Source organism: Diadema antillarum, unplaced genomic scaffold (genome assembly GCF_040938485.1).
Source record: "Diadema antillarum isolate AM-2024a unplaced genomic scaffold, OU_Dant_1.0 seq00000127_RagTag, whole genome shotgun sequence".
In the NCBI taxonomy this organism is placed as follows: domain Eukaryota; kingdom Metazoa; phylum Echinodermata; class Echinoidea; order Diadematoida; family Diadematidae; genus Diadema; species Diadema antillarum.
Window position 1 is genome coordinate 919,539 of NW_027271206.1, and position 25,003 is coordinate 944,541.

General features: G+C 38.2%; 1 protein-coding gene across 1 annotated transcript; it reads left to right on the forward strand.

Annotated features, from left to right (window-relative positions):
* Nucleotides 1–6,577: 6,577 nt before the first annotated feature.
* Nucleotides 6,578–23,537, forward strand: LOC139727356 (dehydrogenase/reductase SDR family member 11-like). Its single transcript, XM_071638316.1, has 7 exons — nucleotides 6,578–6,715; nucleotides 17,712–17,915; nucleotides 18,561–18,655; nucleotides 19,195–19,324; nucleotides 19,710–19,793; nucleotides 20,989–21,054; nucleotides 22,632–23,537. Exons 1-7 carry the CDS (start codon nucleotides 6,578–6,580, stop codon nucleotides 22,668–22,670), a joined length of 756 nt encoding a protein of 251 aa, XP_071494417.1. The 3' UTR covers nucleotides 22,671–23,537.
* Nucleotides 23,538–25,003: the final 1,466 nt, after the last annotated feature.

Here is a 25,003-nt window from a genome sequence, read left to right on the forward strand (position 1 = left end):
TAGTAGAAGTTTCTCTCAAAAAGTTCACAGCTGAATCTTCACCTCAACCAATACTCTACCATCCCTTTGATGCCAGCACCGCCATATGGGGCGAGGGTGCGTCGAAGTAACGCGGGCTGCCCGCAAGAGTCTGCGTCTCGACAGTGATCGAGTGGGAAGGCAATATCAGTTCTTTTGTGATTTTCATGGTGATTACATGGTGTATCATGGCCATTATAACCGTACTGTCAAGGTTAGAAACTTGAATTTCGAGAAAGCGTTTTAGGCCATGGGGTGAGCTGGTTTTTTCGCTTGTTTCGTTCCGACAACTGCGGCACTAAAATTTCTCCACAGCTACGTGTAAACAAATAACCAAAAAGGCTACAGGAAAAAGTTCGACACAAACCCTCCTGCAGTATTTTGGTAATTTAGGGGGAAACAGTGAACTTTTTTTGTCACTGAGGAGCTGAATATGTACACTTTGCCGTGTACGATATTCATTCGCGAACGATCATGTGATGTATGTTATCCAATCCGAATCGAGAATTATTGTTTACGAGTCAAAATGGCCGCCCCCTGTGAGCCTGTCGACACGTCTACGTCGTCTGCTCAGCCGAAACTTATTATACGTTATTATGCATGTAACATCGATGAAGTTTGAAAATTTCACGGCTATGACAAACCTAAAATAGACGAAACCTATTTTGTGTGCCAAAGAGTGGATCAAATTGAGTGGGGGAGACCGTGAAATCGCAGACCAGAACGAAGTGATTCAGCTGCCCAGGGGGACTGACTGCAACCTACGTAGTAGGATAATTTACAGGTTAGTTTACGTGCGTACAGTCGAGCCGTAGCAGTCGACACTGCAGTGCAGTCTCACTCATAATGTTAATGACCATGATGACTACAAGTACAATTGTACAACGTTTAATAGCTATGTTATGAACGTTGCTTGTGTATGTTATAATGGGCCCTAATGCAGTAGCTTAGCCGTTAGCGTGTCTGTTACTTAGATAAATTATCTTGAATTTCACCTTGGCATGGCATAGCGCCGTTATAATGTCACCTAGATGTAATTTTACATGTTGTTCTATGTACAGCCTAACTGCAGCAGCGACCCCATACGGACAAATACGTACCGTAAAGGTAACCGCAGCAGCGACCCCATACGGACAAATACGTACCGTAAAGGGCTTACTGTGTTACAGCGCCCCGCGACGGGGTTATGTACAGCCCAGGTTAGGTTGATGTAGCTGATCGGTGATATTGTTTTGTAAAAGTCTTGACACAAAGGACTGGATTGAAAAAGGTCTAAACTGCATGTAAATTTATATTTTCATAATCATGGCCATGGAGTATTAATATTAAAAATCCATCCTGTTTCTCTCACCCCGAAATTGGCGAATCCTCCCTCAAAACACACATTTAGCATCTCATTAAATTAACTTATTAATATTTGATATAAATAGATCTAAAAGACCAACAATGACAATAACATCATTGCAAATTAAACTCCCTAAAACATATGATTACCATTATGTTGTGCAAAACTATAAAGCAGTGGGTGGTGGTGATAGTGAAAGGCCAAGGATTACTAGTATTAATGATGATAAGGCAGTTGTATTCATAATTATGATAATTGATATTGCATGTGATCAGGCGCTGAAAGCTGTAGATGTAACTTGAAATCAGTAATTGCACTGCAAGTACAAGTTGAAGTAGTTGATGATGACAGTGATCATGAGGTGTTAACAAATGATTACCTGGCATAGTACTAGGGCCTGTGTATTGGTAATTACAAGATTCAAATATTGGCAGTCAATAGTCTATACCGTACATTTAATGATATATTGAGTGTAATGTTCAACCCCTCCCTCTAGCATTTAGCCTTTTTTCCCCCTAACAAAATCCAACGGCTAATCATTGCTGTTCATTTCTCCATTGTATTAAATAGGATTCCATGAAACGTGCTACAAGAGGTTTATAGAGCAAACGCCTGAATCTCGCTAGGAAACGAAAGCTGAAGGAGGAGCCTGGTCCGTCAGCAGGAGCATCTGTTTCCTCCCCTAAGACGCTCACATCAAGATCAAGGTTTTCTTCTGGAAGCTCTTCAGGTTCTGCTGTGTTGCCTGTGAAATGCATCATTTGCAACAGAGTCAACCTGCTCATTACTTGCCAAGGGAAATAGGTTAATATGATTGATATTGAAGCATGAAAACATTGTCATGTTACTATAAGTTGTCCTTGATAAAATGGAGCAATATATAGGCCTATACACCACTGAAACATTCACACACATACTCAAAGAACTTCAGTGCAAAGTTCAGAAACAACAGAATGTACTGTATATGCACCAATGCTTTGGTCAATGTGATTGATATTCAAGAATTGACATCTTACCAAAGTTGTGCATGATAAAATGTCTTTGTAATACAGATTGCTTCCTGTATTTTGAATGCCAATGTTTATGGGCAATTCCGCAGTTAGGTGGACATGACATGGATAAAAGAAATGTGCCTCTTTATCTTACTCTTTAATCTAGGTATCAACTAATGCCATGGATGTTCACCAATCATTAAGGTCTTTCAAATTCAGTAGATTTTATTTTTCGTATTTACTGATTTCGCGAGATCTAAAACCATCATTTAAAATGTACATGTGGGACTGGGGATGCTGAAATTCACTTAAATGCAAATTACAGTGGGTTTGTTTGAAATTTTTTCCTCGAAGTTTTGCTAAAGGATAAAAGATGAATACATTTAAATACTCCAGAAGTCATGTGACATTTTGTCAATTACAAAAGGGTGAAATGACCTGCGGAATTACTCCGGACAAATGTAACGTTACTAACCGTAACGTTACTAACCATGCTTTTGGGGGTCTAGCTAAGAAATTATTGGTCGAACTGCTAAAAAAATTTGCGTGAACATTTGTCATGATGCAATAATTGAAATTAATGCAACACTTTGTTTGAAGTAACTTGAATTTTTGCACACTTTTTGTTACAAGACATTGATTTTTTTGTCATGTCCTTTTTTCGTAACGTTACTAACCAGCCCTTTAAGTTGCCATAGCAATTCTAATATTTCTTGGATTGTATTCATTCTTTTCTGTATCAATAACCTGGGAAGGATGAACATGTTTTTGACATAATTTTGACTTGAAATGAATAAATGGTAATTTAGTGGAAAAAACAAATATCTAAATTTGTTCAAATGTAACGTTACTAACCGCGGAATTGCCCATATGCAACATGTTTTGACTCCTTGCCTCAGTATGTGATTGTTTGCCCTTTAGCAAACATTTCTGCCCACTATTATGATTTGATTAGGGTTGAATTATTCTAAGAACAAAGATGTTTTCCTAAGTGTGTTTTTTTTTCATAAAACTGAATGACTACGATTAAAATTTGTTTCTCCCACTCTGGGGAAAAAAATATGTAACTATTATTAATACTGAAACAGAATGTTCATGTAGAAAGGTCAGTACAATGTAGGTGTGAGTACAAAATCAGTTTGCTAAAACTAATACACACCAGCCAAATGAAAATTGTGCATAAGTTGAGTCAGGTTTGCACAGATCCTCTGATATTGGATGTTAATTGCAATGTTATCATAATTTTTAATGCCAAACCTGTTTTATTCTCTCCAAGATTTTCAGGTACACATTGCCTCCAATGCAGAATCCAACAGTTTTCACTCATGAATGGGTAAACTATAATTTTGCCTTTATTTTATATATTGGCATTTTTCAAAACTTTTACACCCTTTCAAGGATATTTGGACCATGGAATGTTCCAGGAAATTTATTAAAACTAGAAAATTTGACTGATTATCATTTTGAGCTATCTTACATGAAAGGAGGTAGTGTCCCACCATGTTGTAACCTAATGATAGCAATGAAAACTTCAGGAAATTTTATGAAGATTAAATTTTCTAGTGCTAAAGTAATGTATAATATTTCATGAACAACGTGATTGCTATGTGATCTAAGTATATTAAAGCTTCTTAAGAAGAAGAAGAAGAAGAAAAGAAAAACATGTTTACTGATAAACAATATGATCTGTTTAATAGTAATGTCTCATGTGTGTAAATGAGTTTGTATGTGTGCGTGTGAGTGTATATAATATGTCAGCGTTTTTATGCACCTGTGTATGTGTAATGCACTGATCAGTACATGTATTATACAATGTAGTTGGTACAACATTAACAGTTTTACCATCATGGCCAAATTTTTATAATGAAGGCTTAAGAAGTAATGTGATTAAAAAAATGTACAAGTTATACATATGCTCAAATTACACTACTCGTAGTCCATTTGTTTTCACTTTGCGGTCTGCTAGCTCTTACTGTACATGAAATGATGAAGACTACACAGTGTATTTAACAGGACATATATTGCACATATGTGTAATGTACATGTACACTGTACATTGGACATTTCAAAGTACAATAGTGATAAATTGATGTATTTCCTGACCACACCTCAACACTGAAAAAAAAATCTAAACTTATTTACCAATAATCAGGTGCCATAAATGTGAAAAAGTAAAGTCTACTACACTGTACAGCTGTATGTACAAAGTACATATACAATGTTTTAATTTGGATGTGATTTGTAGTAGGGGGTTTAATCAAATTGCTAACATGTGAGTGTGTGTGTGTGTGTGTGTGTGCATGTGTTTGTGTATGTCTGTGTGTGTGTGTGTGCACATGCGTGTATGTGTTTGTGTGTGTTGTGTGCATGGCCCACACATTTCCCAAGCATAATTTCACACTGATATCCCCCTTAAATGTTTGTGAATTAGAAAAAAACAAGTTGCTTTGTCAGACTGTCTTTTGATATGAATAGGCCTACTTATTTAATAATGTATATATACATGGAGCTACTATTTTGAGCAAATACAGGTATGGTTTGCAAAAAAAAAGGAAGATATATATTGTTATATATATATATATATATATATATATATATATATATATATATATATATATATATATGTGTGTGTGTGTGTGTGTGTGTGTGTGTGTGTGTGTAACCTTTATATGCATATGCAGAAGGGCAGTTCCACCAAAACTGTTCACTTGTAATGCCAGAGACAAATGGACCAATATCTCTAGCAAAAATGCTCTTAAGTGTCTTCATCTTGGTTTACTAAGTTTAGCTTTACTATCATGAAGACTAACAAACAAAAAACTGAGTGACGGGGTATTCTTACAACAGGGATATTGGTCTGATTGTCTCTGTTACAGAAATTATCAAAGTGAATAGTGTCGGTCTAACTGCCCAGTAGGCCCTACATGAAGTGGTGATAAAATTATAAAAGTTGTACAAACTTAGCGCAATTCTTTAAATTTAGACTGCTCTCTAAAAAAGGCACCTTCTGGTTCCTTACATGTACTTCAAAACTTTGCACTACAAATTGTGTAATGTGGTTGTACCCTATCCCCTTCACCTCCACCACCCCTGATCAGAATATGCTTGATATCTTGTATACCATAGCTAAGTAGCGGTTCATAGAACCTACATCTCACAGCCCTGAGCTTACATTACAAAATTACATTGTTATTTAGTGGGCCACAAGTGCCTATGTCAATTAAAGAATTTCTTTAATTTCTGAATATTTCATCATACAATATTATTAAGGAAGAATAATTGATGACAAAATTATTTCCTTTAATGAATATGATTGGCACAATCCCCCCCCCAAAAAAAAACATATTTGATCCCCTTTACCAACAATAACATCGCCAAACAAATCTTCCAACTTTTCTTGAGGTCCACATCTCACGACTTTCACAGAGTTCTTTGCAGTTTTATGTAGTGTTTAGACGTTAGAAGTGGCACATCACAAATCATACATCGGCGAGCTGGCGATTTGTAGCTCGCCATTTTCAATCTCAAGAATAATATTCAAGTCATCATCGAATCTGGGCACAACAAAGTCCAAAACACCACGTGAAAGTAGGTCGGACATGACTGCAACCATAACTTTCAGCCAGTCAAAAACGTTGCACGAATCAGCTGTGCAACAATGCATGCTACGGATCACTGAAGAACTGAGTACATGTATCGCATTGCATTGTGATCAAAGAGTTCGCTCTTTGATTGTGATAATGTGTGTTGTGCAAAAATGCAGGCATCTCTGTGCACATAATTAGTAATTGTTGCAGATCGCACTGTATTCACGGTGCAATCAGGGAGGTGAGACTCACCTCCCTGGTGCAATGCACACAGCTGGCTGTGGATCGGTCGATCCCACATAACTTTTCTGTGATCGATCCCTTAGTTTTCATGCATACGCAATGAGCTTGCGAGAGATAGGGCATTACGTAAGCATACCTATGAACTTTTGACCCTACGCACTGTCAAACCATTCTGGACGTTTTTTTTTTCGGACAGGTTTGTTGGCATCGCGATCGATATCGAGCGGTTACAGGGGATAGCGCGATAAGCTGTGGAGCGGCGCGTGGATGCGTAATGATAGAAAACGTCCAGAATCTGGACTACGTTGACCCTGGATAGCGGCCTCAATGACACATCACAAACTGTTCATTCAGATGTTGCCATTCCACGACAGCAGTAGCGTCAAGTCATCATGGACCTATCAAAATGGAAGGGCCGTGTGGCTCTGGTAACCGGGGCTGGTTCAGGCTTCGGGGAGGCAATCACGAACCTCTTGGCCAAATTAGGCATGAAGATACTGGCTGCTGATATCAACATAGATTACCTGAAGGTAATTCTCCGTGTTTATATAAAAATGTTGACGGCATATCATTCTTAACAGGAGTATTTTATACATAACCCATTCATTGATGGTCCCCGTCATCAAGTGATCATACTTTTAAATTTTCCAGGCTCTCCCATATTTCCATGTGTCGTACTTTGTTGCCAATAACTTGCTACACAAACAATGACAAACGGTGTAGAGCACCTGATTATCAAATGAAGACTTTGTTCGTTTGTTTGTTCATTTTCCATCTAAGAAGACGGCTGCCTAGCCCACATTCAGCTACACATTGCTGGTCTTCCATGGGGTCCAGTCTGATGTTATAGGCGGGACCACTTCACCGGGTTAAACACCCTGCTCTTTGCGATGAATTAATGAAGCATAATCTTGTACGTGTTTATATGAGTTGAAACTCTCTCACGCACGGGACTTTCATCTTATGTCCGATCTGAGGGACAGAGTGTTTTGCCTCTTACTAGAGGGGACAGTATGATTACACACAACATTGCTCAGAGAGACTCGGGAATCGAACCCGGGCCCTTTGCATCTGGAGGCAGACGCGCTGCCCGACTGAGCCAACTCTCAGAGTCTTCGAAGATTCGGCTGTGGACTTTAAGAATCGGTGAAAAAACGTGGTCAAACACTGTAGGTCATTCCTGCAATTATTGGATTGCAATAATACCTTCAGTGTAAACATTTATCATCATGTAGCTTTCTTTTTCGCTCGAAGGTGACCGCATAAGAACCTCCTCAGAAAGGATTATTTTTCCCTCTTGTCGAGGAGGAGGTAGGGAAGAGCAAACATAATTTCCTTTCATTTTGATGTAAAACGACATCCGTGCAGAGCTCATCCAGGGACATTAGTTAGTGAGAACCCCAAGAGTACTGGAAGACAATCTCTACACTTCCAAAATTATGTTTATCTAAATTCAATTTTGTTAAAGTTATAGGAAGACAGAATTTTGATGGAATGCACAAAAATTACTTAGTATTATCAGTATGCATAAAGTATACACATTGTTGGCAGTATATTGCGTACATACTAACTTTCTCGATTGGATTTACCATGGACCTACTACACACACGTATACCAGGAACGGAGGTCTTTCTTTAAGCCCATCATCACCGCCGCCATTTGATTTTTGTGTGCATCTTGATGAGTGGTACATTCACATGTTTGGACAATGATAAGTGTGTAATCGTGCGTTGTCACTGACAAAATAAGAACCGTTGCCCTGATGTCGGTCTTATTTGGCTGAGGTGCCTTTTCAGACTCAACTGCCTTTGAATAAACATCAGTGATGGGGAGCAGCAGACCTCAAAATATGACAAATTTTGTAAGACAAAATTAGTAATTACTGAAGTGGACTCTAGTCTTGTAGGCACGCATGTAACGTTGCTTAATAGTAAGACATACATGTCATCTACCGTGGTTACTGGCCATGTTTACTCTGAAACAATGTGCGAAAAATGGCAAAAGTAAGATTACAAATCACATTCAACCTGCCAAAATGTTTGCTTTCTCTCGTAAAGTAAGTGTATTTCAAAAATGATATTGGCTGAGCGATGATATCCCAATGTACATGCATTTTCTTGATTTGAGAGACTACTATCTTCTTCGCATGTAGGTTTTAGATTTCTCGTAGCGCCGTTTTGTTTTTATCCACGCTGGCTGTCGGGAGAAGGAAAGGATAGGTATGACCAGGGAGGTGTTTTGTCTCACCTCCCTGGTATGACTATGGAGTTTTCATCACAGGTGTGCCTGTTGGAATGTTTCGATACAACGTGATATCACCTGGATTACTGATCAGCAAAGCAAGACATGTTTTCTCGCTCAGGTGCAAATTGTCAATTTTGTTTACCAGGCCATAATCGGTTTACTGGTTACGTAAGAGATTGAGTGCGGCAATATTTACACGAAGGAATTTTATGTACACAGTAGGCCTACACATGCATTTACAACGTGAAGCTTGATGATAGGATCATCAATGTTCAAACAGAGACATTTGCTTTCACAGCTTTCTTATAGAATACAAATAGGATAAGAATACGTAGACTTAACATTTCTAATGTCACAAGAAAGAGAGTTCGAATTATCGGGTCCGGTGTCTCTAAAAGATTTCAGAGCCATCATCATTTTAGGATTATATAAAAGATGTTTGTTTGTTTGTTTTTTCAGATTGTCTTGTAGAACACGAGTGTATGCATTTGTTCAACTGCCTTACATTATAAGCTGTCGAAACATGAAGAATGAATTTTGAAGAAAGTTAATGGCATCTATACCTGGTTAATTCTGCCAGGGAGGCTCACCTCCCTGATTCTGCTCATGAAGAATCTTTCAAGGCCATTAATGGTCTGGCCCCAGGATACCTGTCTTCCCTAATCTAGCGACGGCAGACTCGTCCTGGCCTTCGTTCATCTGGCCTTACTCTCCAGGTGCCCATCACACATCTCAAGGGATACGGAGACCGGGCATTTTCTTCTATTGCTCCTCGCCTATGGAGCTCCCTCCCATCTTTCCCTCCTTGAAATTGACAAACTGGATCACTTCAAAGCCTCACTCAAAACTCACATTTTTCACCGGGCATTCAACTGTCTTGGAGGAGTCTGTGCCCTTTGGATGTTTCTATAACAGATTATATGGCGCCATACAAATGCTGTGGATCATCATCATCATCATCATCTGAATGATCCTAAGAACCCGAGTTAGCGCATACACATATAGCTTTCTAATATTAACAATCAGCCCCAAACAGGTTTCATCTTTCCCTCATTCAGTGCGCTTCTCCAGCCGTCCACAACAATGTATACACACATATGAAACATCTATAACTGGCTTTGCATTTCAAAGAATTCTTCATTTCTATAAATTACGTCACACCGAGCAATATATCGAGAGAGCTTTAAATAATCTCAAAAATTATACACACATATGAAACATCTATTGGCTTTGCATTTCAAAGAATTCTTCATTTCTATGAATTACGTCACATCGAGCAAAATATCGAGAGAGTCAGAGAGCTTTAAATGATCTCAAAATTATATCATGAACTTCCAGAAAACCAACGGGTTTTTGAATGCAGGTATATTTGGACAGAGAGAGTGAGAGAGATTACAAAAGCACCGGAAAAAAACACGGAATTAATGGGTCCAGGTATATTACAAAATTCCAACAAAGTATTAATGTCAGAACAGTTGAGATGAAACCTTGGCGTAAGGTTGTTGTTTTTTAACTCTCTTTTTAGGGGGGGGGGGGGTCTACAACGAAGGACTATAATGTGGCTGTAAATGCTAAATCGTGTTACCAATGTTGATGTTTCCTCTTTCAAGATTAAAGGAAGGAAAATAGGATCACTAATGACTTATTTGACAATGACCCGTAAAGTGAAATCTATGCATAGCGCGGTCTATCCTAATAGGGAATTTTAATGGTTTCCTTTATGCAAACCAGCCGCTTGTCTGCCTGTGAGAGTGTTCGCGAGTGTCTTCACATGTCATTCTGTGCCTCCCTCGCTCTGACTTTGCTTTCACCTTCAGTACTTTCGCTTTGTCCCTTCTCACTTTGACTTTGCCTTGTCTTTCAGAACTCTTGCCTTGCTCTCCTCAGTTTAACCTTGTCCTGACTTTCAGAATCCTTGCCCTTACCCTTCGCCCTTGCCTCTCACTGCCCTTCAGCCTTGCCTCTCACTGTCCTTCAGCCTTTTCAGCTTGCTCCCTTTCCCCCTGACTTTCACTGTCCTTCAGCCCTTTGTGCTTGCTTCCTATCTTGACTTTCTCCTGTCCTTGTATCCTCTCCTTGCCTATGACTTTCAGCTCTTCATCTATATGCGCTCAACGACGTCCTTCTCCTATATTCTCCGCAGCGCGATAAACGTCTTTCTCGTGACTTTCATGACTGGTCCTCTCTATCTCTCTCAAACAAGAGGAGCTTGTTTGACAGCAGTATATAAGACAGACTTTGCGCTTATCTCAAAAAGAATTGACCAATAACACTGCCAATCCAAGCTTTCATGGCGATTATCCAACCTACATGAAATACATTTGAAGGAGACACTTGAGCATGTTGAGTAAGAACATTATCGTGAGAGGTTCACGGATCGGAGAGGAGCTGTTAAATTAGGCTGCGTTCATGCGAAACTAGAATTGCCTTTCTAAACACGTTTAGTCGCTAAACGTGTTTAGTTGCGTTGCGTTCATGCGATTTTTCCATTTAAACGCGTTTCAAAACGCCGATCTGAAACGCGGAAAATAGGGCGTTTTGAATCATGATTCAGCCAGAATCACGATCGCAGAAACCGCATGAACGCAACCGTGATTTCAATCATGATTCTATGACGTCATTGTGCGTTGTGCGCATGCGTGTCTCGAGGGGTATCCCACAGCTTCTTGCTCTGTTCGCGTGCTTGTGTACGTCTTATGAATCGTGTGTTTCGGTACCATACTTGCACTTGTTTGTTTACATCAATACCATACACCGATTCTATGCTAGTATCTAACGTTAGCTGTTTAATATGATAATACATGTAATTACTCTCCGATTGAGTTGATAAAAGTAATGCCTGCAGCGCTGTGTCTACCTAGGGAAACGATTGGATTAGAATATGATCGAACTGAGCTTGTCCTCGTACGGGTTTCTAAAATCAGTTTCTGTGAGCAGGAAATCATGTCGCAAACAAGTTGTCATTGCGTTGGGTTGTGGGGTTGCCATGCATATAAGGTATGGAGTATACTTAAGAAAGATTTGCATATGCTGCACGTACAGTATGTACAACCTAAGGCCCGTTTGCGCTGAATACGGTAAGGGCAACGGGCCGTTTTTTGTTTTGGCTTTGTTTTGTTTTTTTGTTTTTTGTTTGTTTTTGCTTTTGTTTTTTTGCTATGGTGCGCCAAAAGGAAGCATGTCTGGTTCTGTTACAATATCACTTCCCCGCTAATAATTTTGATACAAAATTAATCTTCTACTGTTGATTTTGTTGCTCTAGATTGTGACACAAAAATAACGTTTAGGGTGATTTTATACCGAATTGCTGAGACTTTTTTTTAACAGAACCAGACATAATTCCTTTTGGCGCACCATAGCAAAAACCCGTGCTCGGTGTAAACGCGCCCTTACAGCCGAAGGCCGTGCGGACGACACGACCTGTCGATGGTAATTATTCATCGTCACAATTGCACAGGAAGTCGCTTCGTTTTTCCTGTATTCTTGGCGCATCCGACATTATGCCACTTACCTTTCTGCTTGAAGGGATCTTAACCAGTTAGCTATGGAAACATATCGTGGGCCCTGTGAAAGCCCATGCGGAGGTCATCATATCATTAGAAAGGGGGTTGATACATGTTTGGTTATTGCTACAAGGTTACAAAACATCTTATTTTAGCAAAACAGCACATTTTGCGAAGCTAAAGTTGTACACTCACACATACTCTCATAAACCCATGCACATGCTTTATTTTGATGAAGCATTATGACTTCTATACTTGCCGTAACTATTTTCAGCAGGTTCGGCTTACAACCGTTGCTAAAAGGATTTGACTCATCCGTCCTCTGTGATAGAAATATGACAGTACTAAGTATACAAATAATTCTCTGAGACCAACATCAAAGCAATCGCTTTAACCCATTAGTAAGTGAACCGCTAGAAACCGCCCATCTTATTACACCCTGAAACGCCCGAAACCGCCCGTCCGCTTTTTTATAGTTTTATGAGTTACCATTTTATTGTGTTCATAAAGAATATATTATTAGGTAATTTGAAGAGGCAAAAGGTCAACAAAAGTATGTCAGAATTATTTGAGTCTGTGACATACCAGTCTCTTGATAAGATAAAGTATTCATTGGCTTTGAAATAAGTATAACTTGTGATAGACAAAAATAAACATGCAGTGATCTGTTCTACATAATTTAGAAAGTTGTGGAAATGAGAATGATATTACTGTGCCTTCTAGGGAACGATAGGCCATTATGTTCGGAATCTTCATTTGCTAAAGGGTTAACAAAGGATTATTGTTATTATCTTGGTGTATTTCATAACTCTCCTTTCAAAAGAAATCAGCAGGCAAGCAAGAGAACCTGGTCGAGGTCTTGAGATTTGAAACTGATTTAGAAATCCACGACAGTCAACAGGGGAATCCCGTAGTAACGAGGTCATCGGGACCTGCTATTATCTCGCTATATCTGGACCCTTGTTGTAGGACTGCCTCGTTGTACACTAGGACCAAACACACACACACATACTTTTTTTTTTGTTTTATAATATTCTTTATTTGAGCTTCATTCAATGTGAAATCCATATTAACAATAAAATTAATACATCCACCAGCAAAAAAGAAAGCAGCTGTATTCTTCATTCTTGTGCTGCTAAATCATTTTTCAAACATACAGTACGATATATTTGATTCTTTTTACCAAATCATACCCTGTTTTTATAAGAGAAATGACATAAAAATCTGCATAATTCTCAGAAAAAGCTATTTTGATCAGCCTAATCAAGCCAATCCGAATGTGCCTTATCACTCACACACCGAATAAGAAATGTGTGCTACTCAATCACTTTTTTACTTAACTTCCTTCTTTTTTTCTTTTTTTTTTTTTGGCAGAGCACACGCTATATACATAAATATATCAGATAAGGTATAACTCTTAAAAGGGAAAAACAATTCTTGATCAACTTGATCAGATTGCTCAATATCCACTCTATTACATAAATTCTCTTACACTCTCTTGAGAATACAGCATTTCCTGAAACATATCATATAAAAAGAATTCTTTACTTAACCGAGCAAAACTCATCATTTTTTTTCCATCTAACCTATCAACCACCCCTCCCACCCCCCGTACAGCACAAAATAACCATATGTGTATATCATCAAAACAAACCATATTCCTGCCTAACCCCTTAACCATTATTCTACTGTTGCCTAACTACATCTACCTAACCCTAACCATCCCCACCTATTTCCCCACTAACATACCCCCGTAGCCTTCCCTCAACACACACACCCATATATGCACTACGCATCAACCAAAACAACAACAACAACATACCCACCAGTGCGCACTCACAAACACCAACATTTGCACGCCAAATCACACCACATACTTGTGGTATCTTGGTTACCTGTTTCTTTGACAGTTAGACACACACCAAATTAAGATCGAAGCTAACTAAACATTTTACATGGGGGAAAAAAAAAGTGACCACCATAATGCTGATACATATACCGATTCCTAAACATTAATACGGCAAAAACCTTTATAAACTGACCATACATCTGACTCTATGAAAGTTTCAACTGCTCCCATTTTTGCAAATGAAAACCAAGCTTACCTGCTTTAACCGCAACGTTCTTTTCCTCCTCTATAAAATCCAAAACAAATTTCTTTATCTTTTCCCTCTTGGGTAACTTATTTTGTTCTCTTGACCGAAATATTACAATTTTCATCAAAATTATCAAGGCATTCACGCATTTGATTCGATTTGAACTACCTCGTAAACCCAAGAAGATATCTCTCCATTCTAATTCTTCTAACTCAACTAAATCATAAAACTCAATAAGAAACTGCCATATCGGCTTTACTTTCACACAATCAAAAAATATATGTGAATAAGTTTCCCTTTCCAATTGACAAAAAGAACAAAGATTATCATTCACAAAACCAAACTTAAACAAAATGTTCCCTTGTATATATCACCCCGTGTAACAACTTAAACTGAAATTCCCTATGTTTACTAAGTAAAGTCGTGCTTCTAGGTCTAATAAATAAATTTTTAATTTCCTTATCACTGAAATCATACTTCACTTCACCATATCTTATTTCCAGGGTATACAATTCTTGTAAAACTGTAACAAAATACTCGTACACTATTTTTGACTTAATATTTTGAAATTCTAATATTTTACCAAAAATCTTCACCTGTATATCATAATTTAATACATCAATTTGCTGAAACCTTACACTCCCTGTGGACTCTTTCCACTTTTCTGGAAAAACATTATAAATATCATTTATCTTAAATATACCATTTCCCATGATACCTAAATTTCGAAAATACCCAACGGGTTTAATAAAACCTCCTTGTAAAATATGATGTACATTATAAACACCCTTTTCATATAAATCACAATAAAAAATACTCTTCCCTTTTATACATATTTTTCTATTATTAAATATAACTGGATTCATCACTTCATCTTCAAAATTCCTACATTTATCCATTTCCTGCCATACCTTGACCATTTCTAAATTAAAAGGTGGAACTGGATTTGTCAATGTCAATCTAGACCATTCATAATCACATAAAAATAAAAACCTTCCTCCTACTGATCGAAAACTAAAATCAAAATACATTTTCCACCCAGATTTCTTCTCACCATACAATAAACGTTTCAACCACATAATACGTTGCGTTTTGACAAACAGCTTAAAATTTATCTTTCGCAGTCCCCCATTAACATAATCTTGATACATAATATTCCTTTTTACCCGGTCTTTACCATTCCACAAAAATTCAAAAATCATCTTATCCAATTCAGGAAATATCCATTGAGGAACAACTATGAGTGATGAAACATAATTTAACCTTGATAATGTATAAGTTTTCAACAGATGAATTTTTCCCATGAGTGTTAAATCACGCTGTTTCCACCATCCTAACAATTTTTTTTTATTCTACTTAATATTTCTTTAAAATTGATCTCATTCTTCCCCCTCACATCTCTTGCAAAATTCACCCCTAAAATGTTAACTGCATCAACATATTTTCCAGATACAGATAATACAGGTTTCTCTGTATCCTTACCCATCCACAAAAAAAAAAATCAATTTGTCTTTATTTACAATTAAACCGCTTATTTTCCCGAATTCATAAAAAATATACTGTAACCTATTTAAAGATTTTATGTCCTTTATAAACAACGAAATATCATCCGCATATAAAATTTGCTTTATTTCATTCCCCCCAAAACATATTCCTTTTACAGTGTTATCTTTCCTTACTACTTGTGCCAGTGTTTCAATTACTAATAAAAACAAATACGGAGACAGGGGATCACCTTGCCTAACCCCTCTCTTGATTTTGAAATAACCCGTAGAGTGCCCTCCATTCATAACACAACTGCTAATATCCACATACACACACACACACACACACACACACACACACACACACACACACACACACACACACACACAAAGATTACATTGCATGTACACGAAGTGGTCCACATGCAGCTATTTTTAACTTGCATCAGTAATAATAAATTATTCAGACAAGGCGTAAAAAAGGAAAAGAAAAATAGGACACACTGATAAGGGAAGAGATAATAATGTCTACATCTTAATGTGGACATGCCTTTCAACCTAAAAAAGATTTGGCAGGGCTGCACTAAATTGTGTGCAGGAGTGTGTGATGGTGACTCCTTTATTCGCACTATAAAGAACGCCGAGACATCTTGAATATAGTATCTCAGAGGAATTGTGGCTGTATGTGTGTATTTATACTCATATGTTTTTAAGTGTTTTAGCCCCACTTCACTACACTCCTTCGGAAAAGAGGAGCGCAGTGAGCTAAGATATTACTCCAAACACTTCTACCACAACTATTGCACAAGTTTTCCTTCTTCATCTTCTTTTTCAGCGTTTGCTTCTTCATATTCTGTTCCTTCTACCCTTTATAAATCTTTCCTTCCCCTTCACAGAATGCACTCGCTGCCCTCTTTCACTTACTATTACGTTAATGTAGTAGGCCCTACCTTTTCGGAATGTGAATTTACTCGGGCTTGCAACGGACCTCCACGTGAAATTCCACATATTCAATTTTACCCCAATCGATAGAGTAGAATAAGACAAACGAAATACCACAGGCTTCACAAATCCGAATAAACGAGTAAGAAGCGCTATCTACTGAAGCCAATTTGAAAACGGCCGCGTTGATAAGTTGTACTTGTAGCTTCCTCTAATGAAGAGTCGATCCGATCCCTGTTCTTTTATTCAAAGTTCTGCAATTAAAGTTAGATATATCATATCTCACTTTTACCAGCATTATCTTCATTGAGTGTGATATCCTAAGAAAGCCTGATTAATTATCTTTAAAATGACACCTCACTTGCTATGACTGGGTATTTTTGGAATGTGCAAAACAGCTTAGTATGAGGACAGATCAAAAGTAAAATGTCGCAACAATTCTGCAATTGATAATGTACTGTTTCGATGAAAAAAAAAGGCCACTGGAAAAAGCAATGCTGAAACGTGAGCACTTTCAAAATCTCTCATTTCCTAAACATTAGATGATCGTTTGGTCAACCTTAATGTTTGATTTTAATCTGCAGATACTGTTGCAGTTTGTAATTCATGGATGAAGCCTGGAATTTAATGATAATCTCACAATGTATTCTTTCCAAGTACATACCTTCCCTGAAAAGACAAAAACAAATTGGGATTATACTGTCTGACATAACACATTTGCTCCATTTTGCAACATTTCAAATTTGACCTTTCCTCATACTCAGTTGTACTGTGCATTCCAGGAATGCATACTGTAAACAAGTGAGTTGTCATTGTAAAGAAAATTAATCAGGCTTTCTTATGATGTCACATTTGAATGGAATAATGTAGTTTTAAGAGAAATATTATGATACATCAAACTGGAATTACAGGTCTTTTTTGAGGGGTTTACATGAAGTTCACTACATTTCTAATTCAATTTAACCCCTCGACGTTACAAAGTATATGAGAGGGAACGTGTATAGCCACATTTTTGATTCACTTTAAATCGCCATATAAATCAGTTGCTTGCTTTGATGTTATTATCACTCACGAGCCCATTTTAGGCGGGTATTTTTTCCATCTTTCAGGCTCGTACCGCAATTCAGCAGACAAGTTTTTTGTCATAGCGAATTTAATAATCCTTCATAAACATCTATTTTTAATGAAAGTTCAAGGTGAATAAACTTCTATTGCCATCAATACACGTTTCTACTGCTTTTTTTTTTTTTTTTGCAGAAAGTGGTTGACACGGTCACGGCCGATGGGGGCGACATTCATGCCGCGCAGTGCGACGTTTCGGATGAGGCGGCTGTGAAATCCCTCTACGCTGATGTTGAGCAGAGGTTTGGTCGGGTGGACGTGAGTGTGCAATGTGCAGGGCTCTCACGACCTGCACCACTGCTATCGGGCAAGGCGTCTGACTGGAGAATCATGACGGAGGTTTGCATTATCTTTCGACCAAGAAATAGTTGTCTTAAATACCTAAAGGCCTCTTCAAAGTCCTGAGAAAACCATCAACATAAACTCTTAATGATTGTATAATTTTCGCTTTTTATAATGCTGTTGGGAAAAAAATAATAATTTCAAATTTTCAAGTTTATTTTACATCTTTTATATAAATACAACATAAACAGAAATGCAACATCTTCATTACATATCAAATTTCACATTTAAAACATAATCAAGATTTTACTCAACAGACAAAAACTAGTCACTGACTAAAATATACCCCTAAAAGCCAAGCCCAGGTAATCATTTTCATATTATAGTCAAGATTTTTTTCTGGGTAGGTTTTGTTTATTTTTTTTTTCCTGTTTCTATGCTTGTAGTTGCTTTTCATTTTGTAAGCTCCAATTATCAAAACATACAAATCATAAAAAAGATTCAGGATCGTCGAACTTATGCCATCAAGGCGGGGGAAACAGATCAAGACATAATGCCAATGGCTCTTTCCTTCACCTGTCTCCTTTCGTTGTTATAGAGACAATGCTAGAAATGGTATTGGCAGGCTACAGTTATTTTTTTATTTTGTTTTGTTTTTTTGCCCTAGTTAATCGGTTTGTGTCAACCTCTCTGTTATGACAGGTGAATGTCTTGGGGACGTTGTTTTGCTGTCGTGAGGCTGTAGATCTGATGAAGAAACACAACGTGGATGATGGCGTGTTGATAAACCTTGTCAGGTAATTTCCGACCGTCCAGATATCATAGTTGAGAGATCGTTCCATGTGGGTATCTGTATACTCGCTGGCTGGCGAGGGGCTGTAACCGTATATATCGTCTTTGTGTAATCAAGTAGAAATGATGATACTTTCCTATCATGTATGTTGAAAATTCCAGAATCATCTCATGTCCTTCGTGTCAGAAGTAAAGACTAAAATATGTGCGCTTAAAGTAATATCATGTCATCATACTACAAGTATAGGGATGTCATTGTGACTGTAAGTGAATCGGGGATAACTATAAGTAGGGCTGAAGACAGACGAACGTGATAAATGTGATATTGTTCAATATGAAACGTAGATGATGATTCCGTTACAGTTCGTCATTTCAGAGATTCGTTAATCCGAAAATGGAATGAGGTTCGTTCTTCCGAAGGTTCATTAATCCGAAAATTAGATAAGGTTCGTTATTCCGGAGGTTCGTTAATCTGAAAACGAAATAAGGTTTGTAATTCCGAACGTTCGGAATAACAAACATCATCCGTTGATTCTACCCCCAGTCTAGCCGCCCACAAGTGGACACCTCACAGTGATCTTCACTTCTATGGTGCTACCAAGGTGATGCTGCTAGCCATCCAGGAAGGTTTCCGTCAAGAGCTGAGAGAGATCAACTCCAACATCAGAATATCGGTGACTTTACTACAAGACTTCCTCACCATTTCCAACCTCACTCCGCATTAAAAGCCCTCGTGTTTAGTAGGCAGGTAGTTTGATATGGTATCTGTAATCTCATCAATGTATGTCCGATCTTCGTATATTACACATTATTTTGAGAAATTAAGACAGTTTGTCATGTTGCGATGAAGCAATTTGTTTGAATCATACGCAAAATAATATTCTGCTGTTTTGGATAACAGCAAGTCTAACACCAGTCTTCGGCTTCGTAAGATAATGCACAGGAACAAAGTAATTACATCTTTATATAAGTATACCTTTGATAACCGAGATGAGAATATTAAGTAGCTCTTTGATAAGGTTCCACAGATCAAAGACATTTTACATTTATTCCTTTCAGGGTATCTCACCTGGTCAGGGAAACACGCGCTTCTACCCCGACATGTATGGCGAAAAGGAAAGCAAAATACCACTTTTGCCAAAGGTAGGAATGGGTCGCAATAAAAATAAAGAAACGATACTAGTACTTTCGTTGTTAACGCGCGATACCTAATACTACCCTCTTGTGTCCCCTTTATTTCCTTATGTACTCTACTCTCATTATTTCTTTGCAGAACAATGTTCACATGACGGACCGCAAACGTACAATGTATAATGTGTGCACCGTCGCAAGCAAATATCCCTTTTCAGTGACATTGGAAACCTCAACGTTTTTGATGAGGACAGGCAACAATCTTTACAAATCATAACACACAATATGTCATTGGAGGAGGATGAATTACATTATGATGTAGTGGAACGGTGTTTCTCTTTGACAGATATACTAATACATCAAAGAAAACTTCGTTTTGGGAGCCACCAGATTTTCTTGCATGACAGATGAATGCCCGAAGATCCTTCCGTCCTCTTAAACTAATTTACTCAACGTGACAGAAACAAATAATGGATAATTTATGCAAATTTGGGAATGATTACTTTAGATTTCTCTGTAATACTTTTTTTATGATTATAATGATGCTCGCATAGTAACATTCACAAAACCTTTGCAGATAACGAGGAGATAGCAAGAATCTATAACAGGAAAGAGATTTCAATTTTCAAAGGACCTTTTACAAAGAAGAGGAAAAAGCGTATAAACATGATTTCCCTGAAAACGAGATGTAAAGTGTCAGATATCTTATTTGCATGTGGTGTAATGATTCTAACCCTGTTTCTTTGGAGAAATCAATGGTAGGAATCGCATTAGCCATGTCAAGCTCTCACCGTTGGTGGGGTACGTACAGGAACAGGAAAAAGACACACATGATATCATTCTGATTGTGTGGGTCGTAATAATGTTCATAAGTTCCTCAGTTAATTCCCTACCTGGTACCTGGTTGGCCCTGTGCTCACTCTTCAGGGGGTCATAAAAAAACATTGTAGAAAACATATTAACAAGTGTCTATTACTACTTCACTTTCAGCCTCCACCCCCCCCCCCCTCCTGAAGAATGGAAACATTTTATTCACGCCTCTTTAATCAAAGAAAGTCGCCGTGCTTCGTCGATAATTATTATAACCTTGATATTATCAGGAAAGAAATTGTCAGGCGAGAAATTCAAATGTTACACAAATGAATTGTATGGCCACCCATATAGGATAGTTCGTCTGAGTGTAATTCTCCCTTGTCTCATTTTATAGCAACTTGAACCAGAAGACATCGCGGGTGTGGTGGAGTACATTCTAGGAACTCCCAAGCATGTTCAGGTAAGGAAATAAGATGGAGATGCTCTCGTTTCAAGTCATACAGCTTCGCTCCATCTTTCCATCATCTGAATTATGATTTCTTATTTGTAATATATAGATTGTAGATAAATACGGGCATCATAGAGTCGTGAAAGGCAAAATTACTATTTGCAGATGACCAAAAAAAAAAAAAAAAGCTTTAGTGCTTCAAAATAGGTCTAAAGTGTGAGTTAGGGATAGAAACAACCAATGTACAACTTTGAATCAGTATGATTAATGATAAGTATTGTAATATATACAAAATGTGAACAATAGTTATAATAAAAATTTTCTAGACTAAACCGACTATAGCACAGTTATGGTTTATTGAGAAAAACAGTGATATCTCCTTGTATTTTAGTCTTTATTGCAAAATGTTAACATAGTAGAATGTTTTGTGATATAACTGACCTACACATACAACTGACATACTAATCAAAAATTAATGTGATATCTGGAACATTTTTCTTTAAATCACTGCTCCCAAGGTAAGCTGTACCTTTAAGATATTTTAGATTAAGCTTTTGAAAGATCGCCTCATCTTTGTTTTCACCTTTAAGTTATCTTTGTTATCATATCTGAAACGTCGATGATGCAAGATTTTGAGATGTCACCATCATCGTTTTAATTCATACTTCGTATTGTGAAGTACTCATTCAAGTCTTTTCGCTGTTTATTATGTATGTGCAGGACGTTTGCATTGGAGTTCATGAAAGTAATGGTCGGTAGAGTTGAAGAGCTATATTTACAAGATTCTTCATTTCTTTCTTTCTCTCTTGGTCTTTCCTTTTGTCTGTCCTTTAATATTTGGGTGCACGTTACGAGACCGACACGTACCCATGAGTCATACAGCCCACAAGTCATACAGCTCACAAGTCATACAGCCCACGAGTCATACAGCTCACAAGTCATACAGCCCATGAGTTCGACACTAAGCCAACAAGGCCCACGAGACCGACACATTACGCGCCGTGTTGTATCTGTCGAACTCGTGGGCTGTTTTTACCTAGCGTCGAACTCATGGGCTTTATTTGCCTAGTGTCGAACCCATGGGCTGTATGACTCGTGAGCTATATGACTCATGGTCCTGTTTTCAATGTCGAACTCGTGGGCTGTATGACTCGTGGGTGTCGGTCTAGTGGGATGACCCCTAATATTTTACGTTAAATTAAGTGTTGCTTTTTTTTTGTGGGCTTACTATCACTTCTGCTGAGCGCATAGGGACATTATCACTACGCGTTATGCGCTTTACACTGTCGATGATCATTTTGCGCCGTTTTTAACTTGTAACTAGAGTTTTTTAGGAGGGTACTGCAGACTACAAACTCTGCTCTTTAGCAGTCCTCTCCATTTCCAACCATTTTTTTTTGGTATTTTGTCTTAAAATTTGCCAAATTATATCACTTTTCATAGCTTGTTTTTCAGTGCTTTGTTGTATCATTAGTATATTAAATGTTGTAATCATATGTGTTGAAAATGAAATAAAACGAAACAAAAATGTCCTCTTTAAAACTGAGTTACCTTTTCTTTTTCCTACTTTTTTCTTCTTTCCACCACAGGTTCACGATGTCTTACTGCGTCCGGTTATCCAGCCATAGAGTATTAGCGACTATATTCACGCCCCTGTTTTAAGGAGCATGGGGTGTAAGAGATGTTGCTTTGTAAGACCATTCTCCAATGCATCGCAGTAGCGATGTACGCCAACAGGGAAAGCCTTAAAGTGCTATCACATGATAATCCTTCTATGCAGTAGCAAGTGATTTTTGGCACACAAGATGTATACAATGTTCGATGTGTACATAGAAAATTTATCTTTTCAATATCATTCTTCTGATCGTGTCATTATGATTGTCTTCCAATAGTAATTTCCTTGGTATAATTTACTCTTTTCTGCGGGATATCATATCATCAGATGGAGTCTGCCAATCAAAGGGGTCATTTAACACAGTAACGTCTATCGAACTCATTTATCGTACAGAATCACGGGTACCTATTTGCGTCCTTACTTGGTTCGAAAAGCCAAATAAATTCGTCTAGATTTCAGGTTCATTAATGGATGCCAGCGACGGACATGACTCCTCCGACATTCAAGCATCGTTGCCGATCTGAAGCGCCATGTGTGGCGATAAGGGCTTGCCACGCCTTGTCGAGTCGAGCTGGGACAGTATTGTGCGGACTACAGAGGGCGGGCTGCGGGATGTCGCTCAGTATCAACATTTTGCTCGAGAAGCGTAATACGATGTGCACTGCATATCTTTTTCTCTCTCTCTTTAATGTTAAGTACAAACTGCCAGAAAAACAAAACAAAACTAAACAAGAACAAAACCCCTTATCGTTACTTGCCTCTGTATATAAGGAGTGGGAGGTACACCGACTGTACTCCCGAAGTTTGTTTTTTTTCCTTTTTTATTTCTCTCCAAGACTCCAGCTATCGGATGAACCGGTAACCACAAATATAAGCTAATTTTTTTTTTTCAATAGCCGTCTGCCCACTGCTAAGGGAGACCTTGTTTGAATACTGAAAAATTCAACTCTCTAAATCAGCGGTTAGATTAACCTGCATGCTTGTCGAGTGCGTATTTCATGTAATTAGCTATGTTATACTACACAATGACCGAAAAGCCTCAGAGATTATAAGATTTTCGTGACAATAGCATGGCAAGCAGAATGGATTTGTTTTAAAGATGTTTGAGATATGAATCCAATCCATGTGTGCTATAAAAGGACATTTTTTCCCGTCAGAAGTCATTTAGTTGTCGTGTAATTTACAAACAAAGTCAGATGTCAGAGGCATGCAACGCTGTGTACAACAGGACCAGGGCCCTGTTTCGTAAAGCTGGTCGTATAGTTACGAACGACTTACGAGTGACTGGTGATCAGTTCTAGTGCTGAATTACTGAAATTCTAATAAGTGTAGCACATCAGAACTGATCACCAGTCGCTCGTAAGTCGTTCGTAACTTTATGAACAGCTTTATGAAACACCCTCAGGGCACTTTGTCTTTATAGTGTAGCAACACGATCATGTCGTTACCACTAATTTCACTGTAGTAAATTCATTACCCACGGCAGGTGAAGCATTTCCAAAAACCTGTGTTTTTACACCCTAACAACTTAGCAGCTGTTATTTTTATTGTTTCACCCCACCCTCATTTAAAAAAAAAAATCGCAACCCCACCCCGATGAGATAGCGAAACACCTTTCACGGCTGATCGCATTGTCGTATTAGATCGTTGAGTGTTTACTTTTACTACCACGCGTCAGTGTATCGTACACATAATTATATCAATTATAGATTCATCCATAGGCGCCGGAAGTGGGGGGGGGGGGGCAGGGGGGCGGCCGCCCCCCCAATCCAAAAAGTGGGGGGGCAAAACGCATTTTTGCCCCCCCAAAAAGCCCCCCCCCAAAAAAAAAAAAAAAAAATAATAATAATAATAATAATAATGAAAATAAATGAATAAACAAAGAAAATAAAATTTATATATATGAATAAAAGGGAAAAAATATGGCTACAAACGGCAGCTTTTGGACTGTAAAATGTCAAAATTTTCAAGCTCGCTCGCTTCGCTCGCTCGCATCCAGCAGTTGAGCCCGGTGCGCCTCCCCCTTAATTTCTAAAGTGAAAAACATAGCTACGACGGCAGTTGTTGGACTCTAGAATGTCAAAATTTTCAAGCTCGCTCGCTTCGCTCGCTCGCATTGAATCGCTATGCCATTCTCCTAATGTTGCTGACAGTAACTGCCAGTAGTTGCGCCCGATGCCCCCACCCCTTAATTTCCAAAGCGAAAGATAAATATAGCTGCAAACGGGAGTTTTGGGACTGTAAAATGTCAAAATTTTCAAGCTCGCTCGCTTCGCTCGCTCGCATTGAATCGTTATGCAACTCTCCTAACGTTGCTGCCAGTAATTGCCAGCAGTTGCGCCCGAT